This window comes from Ochlerotatus camptorhynchus, unplaced genomic scaffold (genome assembly GCF_037179485.1).
Source record: "Ochlerotatus camptorhynchus isolate MF236.1 unplaced genomic scaffold, CSIRO-AGI_Acam_v1.1 ptg000510l, whole genome shotgun sequence".
Taxonomy (NCBI): Eukaryota; Metazoa; Arthropoda; class Insecta; order Diptera; family Culicidae; genus Ochlerotatus; species Ochlerotatus camptorhynchus.
Genome location: NW_027040994.1, coordinates 380,875 through 405,962, shown reverse-complemented (window position 1 = coordinate 405,962; position 25,088 = coordinate 380,875). Strand labels below are relative to the sequence as shown.

At 36.5% G+C, this 25,088-nt stretch overlaps 1 protein-coding gene across 2 annotated transcripts; it reads left to right on the top strand.

Annotated features, from left to right (window-relative positions):
• Positions 1-316: 316 nt before the first annotated feature.
• Positions 317-24,601, top strand: LOC135712875 (putative cyclin-dependent serine/threonine-protein kinase DDB_G0272797/DDB_G0274007). 2 transcript variants are annotated; one of them, XM_065235961.1, is made up of 4 exons: positions 317-530; positions 12,985-13,127; positions 13,252-13,706; positions 23,484-24,601. In XM_065235961.1, exons 2-4 carry the CDS (start codon positions 13,088-13,090, stop codon positions 23,928-23,930), a joined length of 942 nt encoding a protein of 313 aa, XP_065092033.1. In that variant the 5' UTR covers positions 317-530; positions 12,985-13,087; the 3' UTR covers positions 23,931-24,601. The 2 variants fall into 2 exon arrangements, with proteins under 2 accessions (XP_065092033.1, XP_065092034.1); XM_065235962.1 differs by having other exon boundaries at positions 317-534; positions 12,992-13,127.
• Positions 24,602-25,088: the final 487 nt, after the last annotated feature.

Here is a 25,088-nt window from a genome sequence, read left to right as displayed (position 1 = left end):
GTGTTTCCCCAAAATAAACCCACCAATTGAGATGCCTCTTCGTAAAAGTCCCATCTCTACTCCACCGAAAAACACCATCCGCTGGCAATTTAACCAAACATCTATAAAAGCGATCGCGCTGATTAGAGGGGCCATCACTTGCTACCGTGAAGCCGTTCGGTCAATCTGTTTTACGAATTTCTCCAGTGCATTGAAAACGTGCGCGCTCGCCTCACCAGTCATCAACCGCCGCTTCAAGTCAGTGTGAAAAGTGCGCTGCTCTGTGACTCTATCGCCGTCGCCGGAGTTTGCAAGAAGAAAAGGAGCATATCGAAGTAAAAATAAAAAGTTCGCACCATTTCCGCGTACCTTTCTGTGTAAAAGTAGAAAATCCAGTTGGACCCAACCAGACCGAGTGATCGCGATCTTCAAGCTCAGAGCTTTCACGACATCGCAACGTTTGCATTCAATTGCAATCCAGCAGCCTTCAGGCCATCTTGTACGGCAGTTCCGATCAGTGGTTTACAGTGCAAGGGGAAATTTGCGGTTTGGTAGGTTTTCCGGAAGTATTCACCTGGGAGTTTGAAAAGTGTGTTGCTTGAATAGAGGAAACAGGACTGAAGTGAGGTTAGGCATGAACTGGTGATATTTTTTCAATGGATGGCAGTTGTAGAAAAAATCAAACAATGTTGTTCCAATGAAAGGTAGCATTGTATGGACTCTTGAAATGTGTTAATATATTGTTAACTGCGAGAAGTGATTGCAAACAACATGAAAAAAATGTATGGACTGTTAGTGAATTGAAAAAAAGATTTCTTCTCATGCAGCTTATACCCAACGAAAAAACGGGGTGTATTAAACATCATGATTAGATGCGAGCAATGTGTCGATAACTGTGTGTAAGGTGATTCCTTGTAGCGTTCTTTTTCGAATTATAATTCGGAATTTCTCTAGTCAAAATATTAAGGCTTTTGTGAGCTACGTGCACTGAAACTATTACTTGTTGTATGCTGCGGAGAAAAAAACAACGTCTGAAATTTACAGGTTTATAAACCTAGTAAATTTTGAGATTTGTGCTTCTGAAATTGTGAAGAGTGATAAGAAAAAGTACTCTACAAGGAACCACCATTTCATATTCAGAAACATGCAAAACCATTTTTTTTTGCTAATGCCGTGAAGCATTGAAATCCGAATACTTTTAATAGTTGATGATCAATGTCTGCCACGTTCAAAATAGCACGTACATTTTATCATGGTCTCTTAGAATCGGTCTGAATCATCGCACATGGTTATTAAGTTTCAAAAGGGTCGTAATAATTAATGAAAAATTAAATGTCCGGATTAACGAATCAGTCGGTATTCGGTGCATTACGGTACTAACTGATTAGAACATTTGAGCTACGATAATATTGGCGTTAAGCATTATCTTCACGACGTATCAATGATCTCATAGTCATTATTAACCAATCTGGGTACAATATTACTGATATTGAAAACTAACTACACATTTCACACCAAATTGTTTTGATATTTACAATACATAAATGTAACTATTGGTATAATGAATACATTAATATATAGGTTTAGCAAAAATACATTAACATATAGGTCTGGCAAAAAAAATCGCGTTTGAATGATTTGTCTTGACTGTTATTATTGTCTCATTGATGGACAGTACAGGGAGTAGATATTATAACAAACTTAATCACGCTTGCTGCTTTAAAATAAATGAATGAGTTTTGATTGATTGGTGTTTAATTAGTGACAATAAGTTTACCCAGATTTTTTTTATTGCATAGAGCAGGTTCGATGAGCTCCATTAATTAGATAAACAAAGTGAATAGAGATTTGGTAGCTTCATCAGCATGTTTGATTTTCGTGTTTAATACAACTTTACCGAAGACAGTTTCTCAGTATCAAAAACAATGTGAAATTGTAGTTATTATCATTTTTTTTTTATAATTAAGCAGAAAACTTCAGATAGTATTCATAATTCCACGTACCGAATGCCATTTGATCGTTGTGACTTCCATTAGATCAATTGCAAGCATCAACATTGAAATGTCAAAGCTAGTTTGATACAATCTTTTCAAAGTGTTTTTATGTTACTTCATACGCATAGTTTGCGATTTTCAGAGTTGGTAGGAAATGCTATCTAACATAAAGCTTTTTAGTGTGATAATTTATTAGGTAGGTAGATAGTTCCGTTAGAGTACGGGAGTATGAAAATTGAATAGAAGTTGAAAATGAAGGGCAATTAATGCGACAGTGCAAGTCAAACGCGCACGATGTACGCGTAGATTTGTTATGTGTCTAATCTTGATTTTTCTGGGAAATTTTCTCAGCTACAACTTTGCCGTTTTTCAGCCAAAGTTCAAATTAAATAGTTATTAATTGTTTAAGAGATTGATAATCTGATAATAATTGATCAAGCAGCTGTTTTTGTGGAAAACACTATATTCTGCAGTGTGAAATAGAAGCCATGATTTTTGTCCTCTATTCTTCGCGCCAGAAACACCGATGTTGGCTGCTGAACAGTTGACTGAGCATAATCATAACACATCAGTGACTTGAATCATTAATAATTGTTGTTACTTACATTTGATCGGAAAGCGGTGTTCGACAATGTTGTAGATGAGTGATTACTGGTCTCAGTAGTGTTCGGTCCCGAACAGAGGGACAAAAAAAACATGAAACAGAGACAGTAGGTACGATTTAACTGAAATTTCGTTAGAGTACGTTTGCAGGAGATGGGACTTGCGTAGCGTTCCGTGACTGTATACAGTAGAGGCATTTTTTTTTAATTCATACACAGATTATAAGGTAAACTTTTTGTTTACATATTATGGGAAAAAATTGTTCGGCAGACTTTGGAACAATCGAACTGGACTCGAGTACTGATTAATTCGAACTACAATTCAAAGGAACGTCTTTATTTGTCAGTAGAACTGACTGTAAAGTAGAATGTACAGTAGAATAGACTGATAAGAACTGAAGAAATGAAGTTATGCGCTATAAGCAAGGCATGCTGCGTTGTATATACTAAACAATTGCTCATTGTAAAACATTTTTAAACTGTTAAAATGTGCACTGTTGGCACGGCATGCAAAAGATCGTATAATATTGATTGGTTAAAATGTTAAAAACCGTTTGTTTTTAAACAGGAATACTATCCATACCCTACTCAGTAGATAGCAGCTAAGCTAAGATGTTAGTTAATGAGAATTTTGAAAGAATTATCGATCTCATTGAAAATAGAAACAATTTTAAGTTCTCCAAAACAAAACACCTCATTTCTTTAATTAACAAAAATATTACACACGACTCAATCAAAATGGACTCCAGCTTTGCCTGGTTATATTCTTTTCCTCAAAGTGACTAAATATAGGTGTTCTAATGTGTCAAAATCATGATTCAGCCATGTTGGATTTTTGTATGAGACAGCGACCGAGTTTGTTTACAATTTGCTCTAAAACCGCACATTTACCACCCTGCGATCTCCTCGCCCATATAGTGTCAAAGCTGTATCACCATGTATAACCCACCATGCTTTTCCTTCTACTATTCCCGTTAACAAATGGTAGCTATAGGGTGTCCCAGAAAGTATAAACACATTTTATTATTGGAATAAAACAACTCAAATTTTTATTTTATATAGGGCAAATGGGTGCAATGTCGGCCTAAATGCCCCTAAATTGGGCCCATATATAAATTCAACAATCGACTAAATTTTCCAAAGCGACCAAAAATATCCATAAGCACTGTCCCAATGACGCGTTCATCTAGATAAAATTAATAAACAGCATATTTTTAGCGATGGTCTCAATTTTAGATCCATAGGCCAACATTAGAGCCATTTCCTCTATATGTTCTCTATAGTATTCTCTTTCAAATGGTTGAAAATAATCCGCCGCTCCTTTATTCGTATGTCAAGAAGCGAACTTTTGATCTGACGTTGTCTATGAACTGCAGCACAGATTTCTTGGCTTTAATTTTGGCCACTTTTGTTCAGTCTTTTTCAACTTCTTCGATTGAATTCGCTGTTTCCGTAGACATCCCTTGGAAAGGGCCCAAAAAGTTTCGATTTACCAGGCCTCCGGACAATTCGGTGGATTCATCTCTTTTGGCACGCATTGCACTTTGTTTGCTTTGTAGCAAGCTACCGTGTCTTACTTTCAAGTAGTGCATTGACACCAAATGAGGACAAAAAAGGACTGGGCCATGATGTTTACTGATCATGGGCCGCGGACGACGATTCAAACACTCCCGAACGTAAATTTCAGTATCCATCGTCTCCTTCGTCACAAATGGCTTTGACAACTTGCCACACTCACGTATCGCTTGCTAAACCATGGCCTTCTTACCAAATTTTTCGGTAAAAATTGAATTTTCGGCATCGTCAACTTTCTGACCATCACGAAATGTGTAGTATTGTCTCCCGGAAGCGTCCTTTAGTAAAATTTGACGTATTTCATCGTTCATGATAACACACGCCAATTTTTCACACAGCAGCTATAACTTCCGAGCCCTCGGTTTGACGGATGCGACTTTTTTCTGACTCCAGTTTGGCCACTTCTGCATCTTGAACGTTCTCAGCCCATTCTTACTCTTCGATGTTCTCAGTTTTATGGCCAAATCTCGAACAGAGGCACTTTTCTTATTGACGAATGCTTGGTGATCTTCTGGTCCTTTTTTCGGTTCACCGGTCCCGGTTTACGGCCAGATTTCGATGTGTTCCCAAACGTAACTTCCAGATGGTGGTTTGGACTGCTCCGATACTTACTTCTTCCATTTTCGCCTACTTTCTTACTGATAGGTTGGGAATAAGGCACCATTTGTGCACGATCTGTTTGCGCTTTTCCGGGGAAATGCCTTGCATTTTTTCATTTAAATAATTTGAATATTGAACTTTTCATTTTCTAGGGCTCTAAATCACTACTGTAGCTTGAAAATTCTGTTTTTTATGCTGCTTCTTTTTATTACGTCCCTACTGGGACCTTACGTCGGTTCTCAGCTTAGTGTTTATCAAGCACATCCACAGTTGTGAATGGAGGGCTTGCTAGGCTTGTACCATTTTTGCATTAGTATAATTGCATGGTCAATCTATGTCCAGGGAAATTCCTAGTCTGGGCAGGGAATCGAACCCAGCCGCCTCCAGCATGATTTATAGCTGCGCCTTTACCGACTTAACTAAGGGAGGTCCTAAGGCTAAAGCTGATACTACCTTCAAATAAGTTGATTTTGAAATTTTTGGGCCTGGGCAAAAAAAAAAATACTTAGCGATTATTTTTTGCACAGGAAATATAGGGGAAATTAATGTAATGTCGGCCTAAATTCCCCTAATTTGGGCCCATACATAAATTCAAAAATCGACTAAATTTTCAATAGTGACCAAATATATCCATTAGTACCGTCCCAATGACGCGTTCAACTAGATAAAATTGATAAATAGCAGATTTTTAGCGATAAGCCCAATCTTAGATCCATAGGTCAACATTAGAGCCATTTCCCCGATATATTTTAATTTAGCAAGATTTTTAACACATTTTTGCACAAGAGTGTTTTGCACTCTTGCAACTTTGCACCCCAAAGGAATGGTGACTGTAATTTTTCTTGAATTTTGCCGACATACTTAGGTGACGGCCAGGGTAGACGCGACACGCGACGCGACGCGATGCGACTCACGCAAGAAATAATAATAAATAATAAGATTCCTTTGAATTGGGCGCGTCGCATCGCGAATCGCGTCTACCCTGGCCTCCACCTTAATGTTTCCATAGTAAATAATCGTGCAAAGTTTCATGAAAGAGAGGGTCAAGTTTGCATTATATTTGTGTTGGTGATATTTGGCTTAGAACAGTACTTAATTACCACTAAATATTCACCTCTGCTACTCGTTATCCTCCCAAAGTCGATGGTACCTATTAGAGTCGGTGTATAATGAGTCACGCCAAGAGAAAAACAGTTGAACTCGCATCACGGTTTTCGGAAGATTCCCATTCTTTTCACTTGGCAACAGAGGACTTCTACAACAACTTCAAATGACTTCTAGCGAGAGAAAAAATATTGCGGCTGTAGTAAATCATTATATCAGTGATTTTGTCAAATTATCTTAACAAAAAATAGTAGAAATTCTTATTACTAATCATTACCAAGCGTATCCCATGATAATTTAACGCTCACTGCGTGTTTATGCTCATTTCTTCGATTATATTATATATTTTATTGCAATACCTTTCGTGGACCTTTCATAGCATCGTAATGTTTATTTAGTTTGCACGATAGGTAGCCGGTTTGACAGTTCAATAGGTAGACTTGGCTTCACTCTTGGCGTGACTCATTATACACCGACTCTAGTACCTATTTATCGTGTTAGGGTGAGTTGACTGTCTATTCGAAAGTATAGTTTGGCAACTCGCAAAGGACCTACGCGGTATTGTGTTGGTATTGACATTTGTGTTACATCAAATCAAGAGCCACATGTGAAAAGGGTATACAATCTTTTTGTAAACAAACCTTTGTAGACCCTTTTCTTTCCAGCCGAGGGTTGCCCACGCAAACCAACAACATCATCGGGAAGGGGAAAGTTTCTCCTACTAGGTGATGTTGATGGTTTGCGTTGGTTTCATATGGGTGGCACAAAAAGCTTGTATTCCCTTTTCACGTGTTGTTTATTGGTCCCCCGCGATATTGTGTTGGAATTAACATTTGTGTTACACCAAATGGTAACATTGAATTTACTTTGATGTATTTAAAAAAACAAACCCAGTTTATTTCTCTGCATTATTTCACTGACGAGAGTAATTTGCACCTTAACTGATGTTTATGCAACAGGTTTGAATCGGTCAGGAATTGTTTCAGCTTTTAGTTCTATAATTTTTTCATCAAAATTGGTCATAAAATGGCAAAACGGGAGCAATTTCTTTTTTTTCTGGAGAAGAAGGTTGGAACAAATGCGTAAAATAAAATTAATTCATGTTTCTAACACTTTTGTACACTATCATCAATTGTGATCATATATCTGATGTCTTTTTTCTCAATATATTTTGTTAAATGTAAGGTACTCAATAAAATATTGCTTAATTTTTACAATTCACTCACTCACGGATTACATGATTCCCTATCCTTTCATTCAAATGACTTCTAGTGAGTATAAAATTTAGTGACCAGGACAGGGGGCAGGACACCTTGGCAGAATATATCAAATGTTATATTTTCATTATCTTGACTTAGGTTTAAAAACAAAAGTATTCGTAGACCACACAACACAGAAAGCTCTCTTTACTTGAGTATGTTCGTTGATATTTAGAAATATTTGATGATATTTTCGAATATATCAAATTTGTCTTGCCCCTTGGTAACTGTATTCAATTAATTATATGATTTGAGTAGTAGCTATACTGAAGATCCGAGAGATGTCTGCCTTCAGTGGTAGAAAAATCATTTTTGCAGTATGGAGAATATCAGAAAATCCATGATTTGTGACTAAATATGCTTTCACAGAAGGAAACAAATAAACGAGTGTTTACCTTATCACCATAGTAATGAACTTGTGCAATTTTTGTGCATCTAAAACTGCCCATAAAGACGAAAATAAATAAAAACTGAAAATTTTCATGCATTTCCAAATAGTCTCCTACCATTCCCATACATTCGAAAGTGACTGGCCCTCTGGATGTGGATGAAGTCAAAAACAACATCACATGATTAATTGTAATTGCGATAATTTATTTCTATTATCTATTGTCTTCCTCAAATGTTCATAGGGGAAGATGGAGCAGTAAGAAACTTTTGCGAAAGCTATTTTATATGATAACGATTTATTTTTTTGTATTTCTCCAAATAACAACTTTTTTATGAATCCTCATAAACATCGCATAGTCAATATATGGTTATGTAATTTGCATCAACAATTTTTTGTTAATGAAAATAGGTGTTCCAGAAATATTAAATGATAGATATTTCTGATATAAATGATTTATTTAATTTTTATAAGCTGCTTTAATTATTTAATCTTTTCTGGAAAAGTTTGTACGGTAGTAGAAACTAATTTGTCATGTTTTTCAATTTCACAATTGAATTTGAATAAAAAAAATATTGCGATTGCATAAAATTTGAGCCCGTGGAAGGCAATAATAAACATGTCATCATCGATCGTCTATACATTTTTTTTTTTTAAATTGGTATGGGCCGCAAACATTTGCCAACCCTTCTCCCTTCCATTAAACTGTCTACTTATTTTGTGGACAGCCTTTTAATAGAAGTTATGTGACCAGATACATTTTTTGTCGATTCTAAAGTATTCATTGTTTCCAATGTCAGAAAATTTAGCAGTTTTCAATGATAAATACATACGTTTTAAAATCTAGAAGCTCACTTATTTTTAATGAAATTTTTAAAAGTGTTTACCAAAATAAGTGATTTTTTTATCAGTGTACATTTTTTTCTTCTGTAAAGCCAATCCAATTTCGTTAAGCTTTATCTCAGCCATCTTTTAGATTGGATGAGTCTTTTCCATGCTAGGATCTATTGAAAAACACTGAATTAGTTATTTTGAAAAATTAAATGCAAGTCAAAATGCCAGAATTCCAACACAAACTTGGTTTATTGCCCCTAGAAAATTGTTATGCGAAGTTTCATGGAATTCGGATAGAGTAAAGCTTGATTGATTCGTTAGTTGGCGTGGATTTGCTCGCCCACTGTTATGGTATGTCAGCATTACCAAACCTAGCAAAAGCAGACCGTAACCTTAGGTAACCAATTTTTTTTTTCCTAACGGACCATATAGGGGAAATGGCTCTAATGTTGGCCTATGGATCTAAGTTTGGGCCCAATGCTAAAAATCTTCTATTTATTATGGTCGCTATTGACAATTTAGTCGATTGTTGAATTTATGCATGGGCCCAAATTAGGAGCATTTAGGAGCTGACATTACATCCGTTTCTCCTACTAAATTTCCATTGCCTCGAAAAAAGACCCTATGCAAAATTTGGGCGCAATCGGTTATGATTTAGGGGTTAAGCAAGCTTTCATCTGAACAATATTCATGAAATTTCGGAAATCGAATATTTTGTTTTGATGCCAAAAATGCATTGAACGTCTAGTGTTAACTCGAAAAAATTGTTTTGTTGAAAATACACTTTCTAAAACTTAGAAAAATGTCAGAAATTGATTTTTTTAATGTCGGATGACTAAGAGATGCATGAAACGTCAAAATCTAAACAGCAAAAAAATAATTTTGATATCACAACAAAGTGGATACACTTCAATCGTGTCAAAAATATGGTGTAATATTACTTGCCAAAAAAGGACAAAATTTATCATTAATACAGTGCATGAACTGACATTACGCTACCCTTACTGCATTTGTTTACTTTTGTGGCCATTAAAATTACATGAGATTTAAGACATGATTGAAGTGCATCATCTTGAATGTATTATTAAAATTTATTTTTGCTGTGTAGTGTTAACTCGAAAGTCCCAGGATGTCGATGTTCGACAATGCAAATTTAAATTTAAAACTAGATCTCGACGTTTCAAATATTTTATGACATTCGGCATCAAAAACAATTTTTCGATTTCCGAAATTGCATGTACAGTACAGTACAGTGTACCCCAGTATTATGGGCCAGCTAGTCACTATTATTTGTCACTCAGTTCTGCGTGTTAATCAAATGGAAGTGACCCATAATTGTGAGCGACTTATAATACTGGTATGACCGTACCTTGCGATATTTTTCAGATGAAATAAGTTCAAACCTTAAACCATTTTGCGGCATATCTAAAATATGTCTGACTGATCTCAAATTTTTCATTTGGGTCTTTTTTCGAAGCAGTGATCATGTTGTATTCAAATATGACATAATAGCGTTTCGAAAATTGGATGGTTCCTTTTTTCTCATACATTTCATTGGTACCCTAGTAAACACAGCTTTCTCTCTGCGATTTATACTTTTCCCAATTATTATGAATATTGGAAATCTCAATACATGATTTAATTTTAATATTTAATGGTATTATTTTTCGTATGGATAGCTTTATAAAACTCTCAAAAACAGACGAGTTTAATATGACACTCTAAAAACTCAAATGTTAGCTTCTTCAAAAATTCTAGCTGCGCTACAACAAACAGACAGCATCAACTTCAAAATTTTATGTTTTGTGGAAGCTGATATTTGTGCTTTTGAAGTTTAATGCCAAGGCTTCGTTAGAGTATCACCTTGAAGCAAAATTAATGTATACAGCTAAAATGAGTCAGAAACATCGTGATCACATAATTTTTCCCAGGTTCATATAGCTTTTATGTCACCAATAAAATAAAATCTAGAATCTTAGCAAGCATTTGCAATTCAATGTATACATACAAAACATACATAGGAAAATTTACGAACCCCTTATTTGATCTGTCAAACTTTCATAGCGAATCAAAACAAATATAGTGTAGTACTAAAATTTCGACTAGAATGGGGTACGTTAATCGATTTACTTGGGACCAATAGGCCAGTCAAGTAGTGAGCCAATTTGAAATCGTTAGTTTCCACCGGTTGATTCAATGATCGGTGAATATTCACTCTTCATGAAAAGCGAATATTCACCGATCACAATCACAATCGCTCATTGTAACTCTCTATGCGAAATTGACAGGTGCCATGTTTCAAACCCATACTTTACAACCACCTCTTGTAACTTAAAAGTACAGTAGAACCCAATTAGTTTGAATAGGTAAAATAGCAATTGAACGACACTCAATTAGAGTTTGCTTAACAATGCCGTTACGCATAAGTGTACACACTAAATTTATAAAATATTGTTCGGTACTTTTTTGCTGGATTCGTTCATTAAAATATATGTTTTACCGAAAGTTTTGTAAAACATATTGTTGCAGAAATTTACCGAAAAATGCAAATAAAAATTACTGATCAAAACTGTAACGGGCTGTACATCTGCGATACTGTAAAAAGTGTGGCGAATGTACTGTAAAAATAATCTTTTTCAAAAACAAACCGTAGTATAGTACTAGATTATTGTAAACATTACCGAACAGGTTTGTAAATTTCATTCTGTCAAACTCAGCATTTGCCGCTATTTCGTAGTTGATTTTACTCGGTTCTCCGGTAGGAAAAGTAAGTACTTTAATTTGTACTATAATCCGGTAAATATACGTTAAAAGATGTATTTTCGTTGATGACTTGATTCTGGACCAGGTTCTGCACCAATAGTTTGTCACGATGGACGTAAGTTGGGCCTAATACCCTCATCAAATCAAATGCACTTGTGTGGTTTACTTGTTGTGAATAACATCGAACTATTATGTTTGTAATTTTGGTTTTATGAGGGTTCTGTAGAGCACGATTTAGAGTTTTAGAATGCTTTAAAACCTCGATAAAACTTGCAAACGATTCATTTTGTTTGTTATCATCATCATTTGAAGAAAACACATGAAAGAAAATCAATAAAAAATCATATTTTTTATTCATACAGGGAAAAAATTTACAGTTATTTCGGTAAAAATTAATACCTAACCATGTACCGAACGGTTTGGTATCATTCTGTAAAATTTTAAATCCAGGTCAGTAAATTTTGACAGCTCAACAAGGGTGAAGGAAATTTACTGAACGGATTGTAGATAATAAAATTACCGAATCGAATAGATTACTGCAGCTGTTCCATATTCGGTTAAAAATTACAGTATACTGTAAATAAATCTTAGTGTGTAGGCGTACTAATTAAATAAATTCTATATGAGCACCGTTTAAATGCGTTTTTAGCTATTTAAACTAACGGGCAGTGGCACCGGTGTTGTAGTGGTAAGCGTGATTACCTCTCATCCCAGCAGGCCTGGATTCAATCCCAGTCGGTGCCGCCGGGATGTTATGAGGCACAACATCTCTGATCACGCCTTCCTTCGGAAGGGAAGTAAAGCCGTTGGTCCCCAGTTCATGAGTTGATGGGTCGATAGGTTGGGTCCAGGTGTGGGAGCTGCCTTCCCGGCATCGGTAGCATTGGTGCAGCACGAAAAACAAGATCGACGGAAACAAATTTATTGGAATAAAAATGTAATGATCTCAAAAAAAAAATATATATATAATGAAAATTAATAACCTTGATCTCAGCTATTGGTCATTTTGCATCAGTAGACTCCTGCTCAATAACTATGTCAAACAATGTCATTCATTTGTTGGAAATTGGCGTCACAAAAATAACAAACGGTTACGCTTATCCGTTCAGCAGAAAATGGGAAGATATAAACCATAAAAAAAAAATTACCAAACCTACCATAAAAACTAATTACGTCAGAAAGTTGTGATGAAAAGGGTATGCAGATAATCTTTGTTTCTTTTCATCCAATAGAACGATGTACAAAATCAATAAAATAAGTAATAAATTGAATCACCAAATGATACAAAACGTCAGACCTAGCACAGTTAAACAATGCACGACCCACATTTCGACTCACTAATTTAGGACACTTTAATCCGTATTATGATGCTTTGCAACGTATCATGATTATGTCAATTTAGCTGATCATTTATGCAACTTAAATGGCTATCCAAAAGCTGTAAAATGCCATAAAATGGTGCGATCAATTTGACGATGGAAGAGAGCATAATATCAATATCAATGAATTGGGACCATTTACATAGAAATTTCTCATATCTCAAATATTGTAGTCAACGTAAAGCGAGAAATTTCCTATTATATCATATCGGCTTACACTCTAGCAATCAATAAGTGTATGATTGAAAAGCTCAGAAAACAAACAGATTGGACGATTGCTGTGGGTGGATAACAATATCACCTTTGATGTCATAATAATTGCTATCTCGAGCATGAAAACTTCTTCGAACAATTCAATACACATTTCATAATTTGGCTGCAGTATCCTCATTTTCACACTTGTGTGCTGTATTTTTCAACAGTATGACCATTAGATAAAGCAAACGATCAACGGAGGATGAATCATCATATTTATTGGCTTTTGTCTGTTACGTTTCGTCGTTTCAGCAGAGAGGCAGATTTTCAAGAGTGGACCGATAGTCTTACAACGCTGGTCACCACTTGTTACGAGGAACAAAAACGCAGATACGCGAACATCACCACTTGAAAAATGAAAGTAGCGGTTGCAGTTGTTTTACTGATTTGCATTTGTGAGTATCGTTTGTTTCCTAGTTAGTTTTTTTGCCAGTTACTGGTTACATCCACTGGTGAAAATTGAGTGTGCCTATCTCTCTGTAAGCGAAATTCGCTAAATCTCTTTAATGTTATTTCCAGGTGTCATCGAGGCACGGACCAAAGCGGAGAAAAGAAAGGACTTTGAATATGACTACGACACAGCCGCAGCTAGTGCTGGTTACGGAGCATCTTACTCTCCCAAGTCTGGATACAGTGCCGGAAGTGGTCTTCGTTCGATTGCACAAGGATCGGCTGACCAAGCCAATTCAGCTGTAGCCAACCAACATGCGGCGGCTAAACAGGCTTCATATGTCGCGCAAAATACTCTCGCCCAGGCAGCAGCCCAAGCCGCAGCTACCGCTCAAGCAGCTCTTCACGGAAAGCAAATTTTACTGCAAAGTCTGGAACAGCAGAGTCTGGAAGCGCATCAAGCGCTGGATGCCGAGATTCAGCAACTACAACAAGCCAAGCGTTCCGCCAAAGCTGCACAACACGCTGCTCAACAGGCGTTGAACCATGTACAGGTGCTGACGGCCGCTCTGAACAATGCACAGGTGAGCACATATCGAGTTATTCATGTTACGCATGCCCGTGTGCTTGGGTTTGTTTGACTTCTGATAAACCAGGATGACATAATGTGCCATTGGTAGCCTATAGGAAAAGTGCGTGATTCCAAACACTTTTATCAGGTCGATTTAAACTATCGTTTCTTCGCTCGGTTCACGTAACATTAACTTTTAATGCCTACAGTTGGGTCGGCCTATGCACTGCGCATTTGAGGGATAACTTAATTGATTGAAATGATTGCTGAGGATCGCCGGTTTAGTTTGCTCACATTCGTTTTTATCACATTACGCGTTAATGATATAAGACACGAATGACGTGAGAGTGTTAAGGGCCATCTACATTACATTCGTTTGCGTTGCGTTGACGTTAATGTGACAGTTAGACAATAGATTTAGTTGTCACCTTGCCGCAACGCGTCAGATCCGGATCTAATGCAACAACAAAAAAAAAAAAGAAAAAAGAAAAAAGAAATAATAATTGCTTTTGACAACCGTATTGAAACATTAATTTTTATTTTAAAAACTAGTTGACCCGGCAACCGACGTACTGCCTAGTTGTTTGATATAAACACGTCGGGGACCAAGACAAACAATATAATGAAGAATCTTGCAAATCCGTCAATCCATTCTCGAGTTATTGCGTGACATACGAGCACTATTTCATTTTTATTTATAGAGATAGAGATATATATTTTTATTGAAAAACATTATTTTAATTTGACAATAGGGTAGGTGTTCTGGTAGTAGTGGTAAACCGTATAGGTGCGGTTAACCCCAGAATAATGGTGGGAAGCCAAATAATTTATTTTTCATCGGTAACTCTCCTAAAATAAAGTAGATTTGCATATTTGAAGCTATAAATTAGCCCAAATATTACGGAAAACGGATAAGTTTCTCTAAGGTTTTGACTCTTTTGCGCCTATAGATGCGGTAGTGTTCTCATCCATAAAAAATCCATTGTTTTTAACTCTTCATTTGTTCCAAGTTCAAATTAAATTACATTTAATTTTAATCTTGGTGTTCCAGCTACTACAGTAACTTACCAGCTTTAATTGTCATTATATAACTATATCTATGTGTGTTTACATTGTTCCTGATATGGCAATTCAGCATTTTAAACGAGTTTTCTATACCTGCATGTCACCTTAAAGCTAAATCTTATCTAAATATAAAATGTTGCAATTGAGGATTGGAGCAATTTTTGCCGGAATTTATTAATTATTTTGATGGACATTTGTTTTAATGTGTCAACATTCTATGAACTTATATGTACTTCGGTAGTACTGTACCAGGGAGGCAACTTCAAAATCATCCTCAGAACTTTTTTTCTCAATCCTTTGAAGTGCTTTTGTCCTAGTAGTGCAACAACTAGACCATATTGGCACAGCCATGCTTTATGCCGGTCTAAAAACTATTAAAAGTTTATTTTTCAGGCATAGTTTGGATTTCCTGTTTATTAGAGGATACACACATTTCATATATTTGTTACATTTGGCTTGGCAATGTTATATTTTAAGGATAATTTTTGGTCAAGTACTAATCCAAGATATTTCACTTGACTTGACCAAAAAATTGGAACTCCGTTCATAGTGACTATGTGACTACTACTAGATTTCAAACCGGAAGCTTTAGGCTTATGTGGGAATATTATAAGTTGAGTTTTGGAAACATTCGAAGAAATCTTACATTTTTGTTAATAAGAAGAGAAAATATCTAAACTTTTCTGCAGTCTGCTGCAAATAACACGAAGACTTCTTCCTTTAGCGGAAATGCCTGTGTCATCAACGAACAAAGATTTGTGGCAACCCTGAGGCAAATCAGGGAGGCCCGAAGTGAAAATGTTATTCAATATAGGCCCAAGAATGCTACCCAGAGAAACTCCTGCTCTAACAGGTAGTCGTTCAGATTTGGAATTATGATAATTTATCTGCAGAGTCATGTCAGTTAAATAATTGTGAACTAATTTCATAATATAGAGTGGAGAATTAAACTTTTTCAATTTAGAAATCAAACCTTCATGCCAAACACTGTCGAATGCTTTTTCTATGTCTAGAAGAGCAACTCCCGTTGAGCAGCCTTCAGATTTGATTAAACGAATTAAATTGGTAACTCTTAAGAGTTGATGAGTAGTTCAATGCCCATGGCGAAATCCAAACTGCAAATTTGCAAAAATTGAGTTCGTATTGATGGTAAGCATCATTCTATTTAAAATTATCTTTCAAAAAGTTTACTTATTGAAGAAAGCAAACTTATTGGACGGTAGCTAGAAGCTTCAGCTGGATTTTTATACGGCTTCAAAATTGGAACAACTTTTAAGACCCAAATTGAAATTATGGGAAGTCACCAATTGCATAGCAAATTTCGGAGCTTTTTCCAAATTTGAGATCAAAATTTTACCACCTTCTTTAAACGCTGGAATAGGCTTTTGAGGTTTTTTCAAAATTTTGTGAGTTTCCAAAAGGGTTTGGAATTCGGTTCTAATTTCGAAACATTATTTTGAAAAGGTTTGTTCCTCAGGGCAGAGAATCGCTTTTTAATTTGTTTTTGCAAATCCCGCCAGATAACTTGCATGGCAGGATCGCGTGTTCTTTGATATTGTCTCCTAAGGACATTTTTAAGATGGATCAAAAGCTGAAGATCGTCGTCTATTATAATTGAATCGAATTTAACCTCGCATTTTGGTACTGAGGCGGTTCTTGCTTAAAAAGAATGGTTCATTTCCTACTGTTGTTACTTCTGAATGATTGGCTCCCGTTTGACAGTTCACGCTGGCTCTCAGTTGTCAAGCACATTGCGTGAGTCCGCAGTACCCAGCTACCAACAAACAAACAATTAAACTAACCGTTAATAAGTGAACGATGATCAGTATGTGAAGTGATCCGTCTGTTTATCAGTAATAGACTATGGAACACGACGTTTCAATCCAATAAAAAATATAATGCCTTCACATACTACACATTCATAGATGAGCCATTCCAGGCCAAATAGCGAAAAAATCAACAAATTTTAGATTTTACGTCTACGAATTCCATGAAACATCGCATAATTGTTCGATAGAGACAATGAACAAAGTTTGTGCTGGAATTCGGCCATTTTAACTCTTACCTATTTTTTCAAAATGGCGAATTCGATATTTTTCAATAAATTATAGTACGGCTCATCTAATCGAAGTTGTAAGCATCTTGCCTTTTCAGAAAAAAATACGCAAAATATTTTTGGAATCGTACAACTGTTTTCGGTCAACTGGCCTCTGGATATGGGCAGAATATGTTTTGGTGAATAAGGGTCGTGTTAAACCCATTATGTGACACCTTAAATCGCATGATAATTCAAAAAGAAGATCAATTGTGGTAATATTGAGCGTCCAGGGCCAAATTGGCCACATCCGGACATTTTCCGTGTACCCCTGGGGAAGTGGCCAGTTTCTGACTTGGACCATAACTCGTCAGGCGACACCTCAAATCACATGAGAATTCACAAGCAAGCGCAATGGTGGTTATGTCAAGTGCCCAAGACCACATTGAACACATCCGGCCATGTTCTATGTAGCCCAGGGAAAGTGGTCAGTTTATGACTTGGACCAAAACCCATCATGTGGCACCTCAAATCATATGAAAATTCAAAATCAAATTCAAAGGGTGGTTATATAGAGCTTATTGTGGGGAATATGGCAGTATTTCCAAGTTATCACAATCCGGAAGTCACCATCCTGGATTTCAAAATGGTGTTTACCACGGATTTCCAGTTTTTACACGGCATCCCGTTTCCAAAAATACCCATATTGTAGGGTATTTTACATTATTTTCCAATTTGTCATTGACTGGAAGGTGCCATATTGGAGTTCTAACTGGCGTCAGGCATCGTGTTCTGGTTCCTACACGTCATTCCGATTCCGGAAATACCCATATTGTGGGGTATTTGACAATGTTTTCATTAAAGATGTAAATCCCAAATAACTAGGTTTTTTTTTACGAAGTTAATCCCAAATAACGAGTTTTTTTTACATACTAATTTGATTCAAGAACCTCCAGTTTGGTTCGTAAATAGAATTTCCAGTGTATTAACAATATAAAGTAAAGGGTGTCTCCAGTTAAATTGCATCACTTAGAAGTACTTGCCAAAAATAAGACTCTCACCGATAGTCATGAAATTTTCAGGGAATGTAATACCAACCGGTGGAATCTAACGATTTTAAATTGGCTCACTACTTGACTAGCCTATTGGTCCCAAGCAAATCGATTAACGTACCCTATTCTAGTCAAAATTCTAGTACTATTACAATGTTTGTTTTTAATCGCTATGAAAGTTTGACAGATAAAATGAGGGGTTCAGGGATTCTCCTATGTTTCGAGGGGTGCATCGATTAGCTTGGGACCGAAGACAGTACCAGAGCTGAGCCAAAAGTTGAACACGTTTCTTCGGGACCTACTAGTCTTAGAGTTACCTCTATGATAATACTATATAAATATAAGCTTGGTTAAGGTATCTTTATTTCACTCTATTTTTTTCACAAAATTCAAATGCCCGAACTTTCTTCTCAACTCCACCCATAAGGCTTTGTACAACGGTTGAATCGACATTTTTTCTGCTCCGTAGTGACAACTTTAGGATGCTTACATTATAGCCCAGCGTTACGGGATTCCTAGTCTTGACTACATCAAACTAGGGGAACAGGAAATATTCAGTAATCAAATGAACATATCTTAGTCCTTGTTACTTTTTATGCCTTGTTGATAGTGATGAGTCCTCGGGTTGTCTGGACCGAGAATGATCTTGAAACAAGGAACAAATGAGTTAGTTAGTCTTAACCTATGTGATTCCTAATCTTCTATTCGTTGCTCTCTAGTTTGAAGTGGTTAAGACTAGGGTTCTGATGCATGGTCATTATTGGCGTCATTGCTTATTTCTGTTGCTAAGGAATCCAATTTTGACTGACAAAAGGAGGGTGTTCCAACACTCCGAAGGGTATAAATAGCGAGACCTTTCATTAAAATCGATTCCTTGCGTTGAAGGCAAGAATGACAACTGTATCAAAACTGAATACTTCATCATTTCTCAATAGTGATGGAGTAATACCAACAATAAATACGAAACTAACGATTTTAAATTGGCTCACTACTTGACTAGCCTATTGGTCCCAAGCAAACGATTAACGTACCCCATTCTAGTCGAAATTCTACTACTACACAATGTTTGTTTTGATTCGCTATGAAATTTTGATAGATAAAATGAGGGGTTAGTGGATTTTCCTATGTTTCGAGGGGTGAATCGATTAGTTTGGGACCGAAGAGAGTACCAGAGCTGAGCCAAAAAGTTGAGCACGTTATTTTGGGACCTTCTAGTCTTAGAGTTACCTCTATGGTAATACGACATGCACTAAACTAAGGACACGGGATATACTACAATAAATCTAATTACTGGTAGCAGTGGTGCAAAAACAATAAAAATTTTGACCAAAGCACACTACTGACATTTGGCTCCATGTTCGCGGGAAATATTTAGCTAAGCCATGAACCGGCATGCAAAAGTCATGAATTGGTTCGTGTCTGATATATTCTGGACAAATTATTTTTATCTAGATAAAAAAATTCTATGGTTTTGACAGTTCGGATCACTGCACATTTAAATCGGCCGTTTACGATTTTCGGGCATAAGTCAGAATTAAGTGCCATGTCGGTTTGTCGGTGGTGTTATGTCCCGAACAGAGGAAAAATAATAGCCCAGCATCTTTCGATCGGTCGCAACTCCGGTGTGTTTGGGGGATTGAGATCCTTCGGCACGAAATTGACCCCATTCGTCTTGTACCACTCTAGAGCGTCCTTAGAGTAGTGACAAGAGGCTAGATCCGGCCAAAAAATTGTAGGAACGTTTTGAGAAACGGAAGCAGTTGTTTCTTCAGGCACTCATTCATGTAGACTTGACCATTTACGGTTGTTGTTGTTACGAAAGACTTGCTCCGTTTTCCGCACGAACAAATCGCCTGCCAAATAATGAATTTATTGGGGAACTTCGACACTTGCTGTTTCCTGAGGGTTTCTGAGGGAATCTGAAACAACGAATCTGTCTTTCGCAGTCACATAGCGGTTTCCCTGAATTTGTTTGAAGTCCACTTTTACGTATGTTGCATCGTCCTTGATACAGCAGTGTGGTTTTGTCAACATTTGTGTGTACAGCTTACGTGCCCGCGTTGGTGAATGTACGGCTTTATGCACGAAACTTTTTGACAGGTGCAGTTTTTTCACGACATCCCAAACGGAATAGTTGGGTTTGCGTTTGAAGGCAGCAACCACTCGCTTGTGATCCTCACCGCAGTACGGAACACTTTTTCTTGCACTTACTTGCTTCCGATCGACAAATAAACGTTCTCCGAAACGTTTGATGACACGAAAAACAGTAGATTGTTGGATTCCCAACATTTTTCCGATGGCTCGGTGAGAAATATGTGGGTTGTTGAGAGGATTGTGCAAAATTTTCTCGCACACACGATGTTCCTTCGACTCCATTTTAAAAACTACTAGAAATTGCACAATGAAACTCACGCAGTGTAAACAATACACGCTGAGGCCATCTCACCCAAAATTTAATTCAAATTAACCCAAAGGGTAAAATGTCACAGCTTTTTGAAAGTGATGCAATTTAACTGTGGACATTCTTTAGTGCTTTCTTGAATATAACGAAAAATAGAAAATGTTCCCCTGGACCAAGGGGTGCCCCGATCAGCACAAAAATTTGGAATTTTAAGAGTTGGTCTGAAATATGTATCTCCTGTATCTCATTTCAATCCGGAAGTGGAATTTTTTTCGGTCCCTTTTTATATTTGATGTTGCTGAAATCAGTTCAGATCGAAAAAAGTTACAAAAGTTTGATCTTTTGAGTCTTCCTTGCCCCATTACCAAAATATTGACATCTGTAAAAAGTTTAAAACTTGCACCAAAATGTCTGACATACACTCTTAAGTAAAAATACACCATTTTGACAACCAGAGCCACTTTCTTTAATTTCGTGAAAAGGTCTTACAGATGACACGCACGTCAATTAAGGGTATTTCATTCCATATTTTCACCAAAAGATTATTGAAAGTGTAGCAAGCCTCTAGTAACTCATAGTAAACAAACTTTGCATGTTCTATGTTTTGCTGTTAGTTCACATCGTTATTAATCCCAGTCAGGTATTTATTGAAGTATGGGAAAAATCAAACAATCACGATATTCTCAGGATTGCATTTATCTGCAAAACGGTTACCGGTTCAGTAGGTGTCCACAAAAACTCATGAAATTGTTTACGCTCTGAGTAAACGAACGTCACTTATGACATGAAGTTCATATATAAAAGACGTAACATTCTGTTCAATTAATCGTATTTTCCCCGATTTACATATGGTCTAGTCTCGCCGCAGATAATTTTGTGTGATAGGTATGTTTACGCTTCTTGCTTTACAACAATGACGATTTCCATCACGCGTAACATTAGAACATTAGTATATTGTTTCAAAAAGTGTGAAGAGGCATACATTTACAAATGACATTGTAAAAATTGCAATTGATTCAATTTAATGGGTTGCACACTTATAAAATAATATAAATAAATTTTATTCAAAACGCAATCTTCCTTTGCCGTAAATGATAAAACGTGTTAATTATGTAAAATTATGGGTACCAATAAAAATATATATATATCTTAACGCTGGGCATGTTTGCTAGAATTGAATCTCTAGTTTATTTTGACTGGACATTGTGTAATAAGTGATGCATGCAATTTACAAGAGAATTATGCGTTCTCAATTCTAAGATGCTAAAAAATTATAAAGGTAGCAAATAAATCTCCAATTTTTTTTTTCATTTTATGCATCTACATCCATGTACTAGCACCGTGCTCCATCTTTTTTACAGGATACCTACAAAATCTTCATCAATCTTCTTTATATCTATACACTCATAGTGCGTGTATTTCACGACAACCAAACAAAATCTTCACTGCATCTTCAATAGAAGCGTCCCACTCGGGCTTTTGTAATGTGTATTTCTGCTCACGTATTTAAAGCTGGTTGATGACCTACATGTGACATGTTGGTAGAAGCGACTGGTCATCGAATCATTGGAGTGCAGGAAATTTTGGAAAACAATAAGAACAGAACCGCCTTGCAGGTAAAGTTTTTGTTTTTAACACAGAGATTGAATTAATTCTAAATAACCATAAACACAGGCATTTCACAGACATTTTCTTTGAACTTGTAGAGTCAAGTAAAGCAAATGATGTTTTTGAGGATTTCGAAGTCCGTGCAAAATAAAACTCAATGTTTGGTACTTGTTTGGAAGGTGTTTTAGAGTCAGAATTTCTCTCAAAAAAATCACAAAAAATGATCATGTTTTCTCTACCCTAGTACTGACAATATCTGGGAACAAACATGTGATTTATTAATGTCCTTCTCACCATTATAGGGTATTTAAAGATTTGTAGTGCGAAACTTCTCGAAAACTGCCATTAAGTTTGCGAACTTTTGCCCCATTGCTGAATCATTGGCTTTGGTTATAAAGAAGTGTACTCAACATAATTCCAGGAATATGTGTTTCTTGGGTTCTTAGGTTCAACCCCATATCGCAAACAATTCTTATATTTAATAGAAATTGTATTATCAATACTAGCAATTCCTTCATATGACTCCACGATACGCATTTCCGTAGCTCTGTTGTTCTTGTTTATTTTTTTGAGGATGTACACATCAAAATTTGGTCGTGAAAGAATTATTTTAAAAAATTATGCAGCAAATCCATCCGAAACTCATTTTGAAGGATATCTAGTTGACAATATAAAACTAGCTTCAAACCATCTTTTTCTAGTCTTTATGGGTTTTACTAACTTTTTATGTGATTTGTGTGACATAAATTATCATTTTGTTGCCACTTTGTATTGTAGCATTTTTATATTATAAACGCCATTTCGCAAAAACTGGATGATATTCTTCAAATTGTAATTTTCACGTCCAAGTCTTTACTTTGTGGTAAACATGAAAATTATGAAAGCTAGGGATACATTTTGGGAGGTCGATGTTTCTGACCAGTTTTTGTTGTGTACATTCTTTAGCAGTGATTCAATTATCATCATTCCTTATGGAAGCTTCAGACCGTGTTCAGGTGTAATGCAAAAATTTTGAAGCATTGGTTTTCCTGCATTTGGAGAGTTTTGGTGAGATTGATAGCTGGTAATTTTTGTAGGCTTGAGATTCGTAGTTAGGATATCAAAGCTGATATTCCACATCCGCTGAGGTTTGCATGTTGAAGAAAGTCAGAGCGGTGATCATGCTCATCGGTGAGATTTGATTGCTTGATATTTTCTCAGCAATGCTTCTTTACGTGAAATAAAAACATGTTTTTATCAGATATAGCTGCCATATCGGTATATTCTATGTAATCAGGGTATTACATAAAGCATTTGCATGACAGAGGTTCGACGCTGACTTATTGAAATATATGTTAGACGATTTACAAATAATAATAATTTTCCGTAATTATAAAAATTAAAATTTTAAGTTGTTTTGCATTAATAGCTTGGTGTTTATCACAAAATACTTTGTATTAAAACAATAGTTATGAACAAAAATAGCTAGTGAAAAAAAAGAATATCACGACCTCAGACAATATGAATGTGATGTAATGCAAACTTCCGGTTTACAATTTTCACTTTCTTATCTGCATGTTGCTTTTAATTGATGAATTTCACTTTTGTTTAAGCCACTTAATATCCTCTGCATTTCATTTCTGCTAACAGGTTGCTTCTGAACATGCCCAGCAATCTGCCAGTGAAGCCGCAGCCGAACTCGCATCGCAAACGCAAATGGTTGGTAGTGCCAAGGCACGAGTAGAGAACATCGAAGAACAGTTGAACTCGGCTCGCGTTGACTTTGAGGCCACACAGGAGGCTGCCCACAAGGCGGCATCCTCTGCCCAGGAAGCTCAGAACAATGCTGCTGAAGCTGCTGCTCATGCTGCCATCACTCATCGTAGCGGTACGGTCGCGGGCGATCATCAACATCAACATCAACATAACCTTCAACATCAACTTCAACATCAAATCCAAGCTAAAGCTTTCAAAGCAACAGGTATACATCAACAAGGAGATGACATCAACAGTGCCGAACAGGAAGCTCCGTCCAACCACAAATTCAATGATTTTAAGCCTGCTTCCCAATCTTACAACTACCCTGGATATAAATAACTTCCTGCGAATGACTGACTCAAACAAGTTTAGTGACCTCTCTATGTTTTAATAGACGAAAAAAGATATATCGAACGTTTCATTACAAGGAAAGCTTTCGTTCCGTAATTAACATCATCGATCATTGAAATGAAGATGATCGGCATCGCTATATTACGCGGTGAATTTTATTAACCATTGTGTGTATAGCGAGCGTGAGTTGTATTGAGAAAAAAAAATCCTAACCTAACCGTCGGTATGAATTGTTCAAAACCCGGATGAAACTTAGATTCGAGAGTTTTCTATACAGTCGGCCACCTAATAGTGGCAATTGTAGGGGTTTGCAGTTCATTCATAAGTACATATACATTAATAGTTCATAGTTATATTTTGCCTTCCATGAATTTGCGTTTTTAAAGCCGTTAGTTTATTTTGGCGGATAGCAACCAATACCACCATAGTTGTAAGACACGATGTATATTTATTTACACCAATTTGGCAAGTGAACCAGCATGCACCCCCAACCCGGTTGAATTCGCGCGAATTTGGCTACATAGGTCGATAGGCGATAAATTATTTATTTCTAAATTGAATCTAACTGATTTCGGTAGATAATTTTAACCTGTTGCTATATCTTAGAAATTGCTTTATGCTTTCGAAAAATTCAAATAAAATTACATTTTTATTAAGTACTTTCACAGTGTTTGCTTCAAACGATGCTTCGAAAATTCCTTTTGTCTTTAATATAGTATTTTGCATTTGAAACTGGACTCCTCAAAAGTGCGGAATCGTTCATAAAAGTGTACTTTGGCGTCGTGCGCCGTAGACACCAACACGATTGAACGTAAAAATGCACTTTGATTAGGTTTTCTGCACATTTAATCGCACTTATAAATCCCCCAAAAACCTCAATGACATAGCCAGCCCTGTGCTGATCCATAAATAGATTGCTTGTATATTGAAGATTCAAACCTAATCTCATTCACGTGATTCTTCTGGATCTTCCACCGTTCAGGGAAGTGAGGCATTTCTGCAGCACCATCTTGAACATGTCCGGGGACGCTTGGAACGCCACGTTGGGATTCCATCCGAACCGGGAGCTTTCTTCACCTTCAATTCCTTTCGTGACTTCGACGTTATCTCCCTCTCCCTCTCCGTACGGTGTAGGTGGCCAGATCG

Coding starts and splice junctions, on each gene's coding strand:
- LOC135712875 (XM_065235961.1), top strand. CDS start 13,088: ATGAAAGTAGCGGTTGCAGTTGTTTTACTGATTTGCATTT. Junction 13,128..13,251: donor TGTTTTACTGATTTGCATTT/GTGAGTATCGTT, acceptor TGTTATTTCCAG/GTGTCATCGAGGCACGGACC. Junction 13,707..23,483: donor CCGCTCTGAACAATGCACAG/GTGAGCACATAT, acceptor TTCTGCTAACAG/GTTGCTTCTGAACATGCCCA.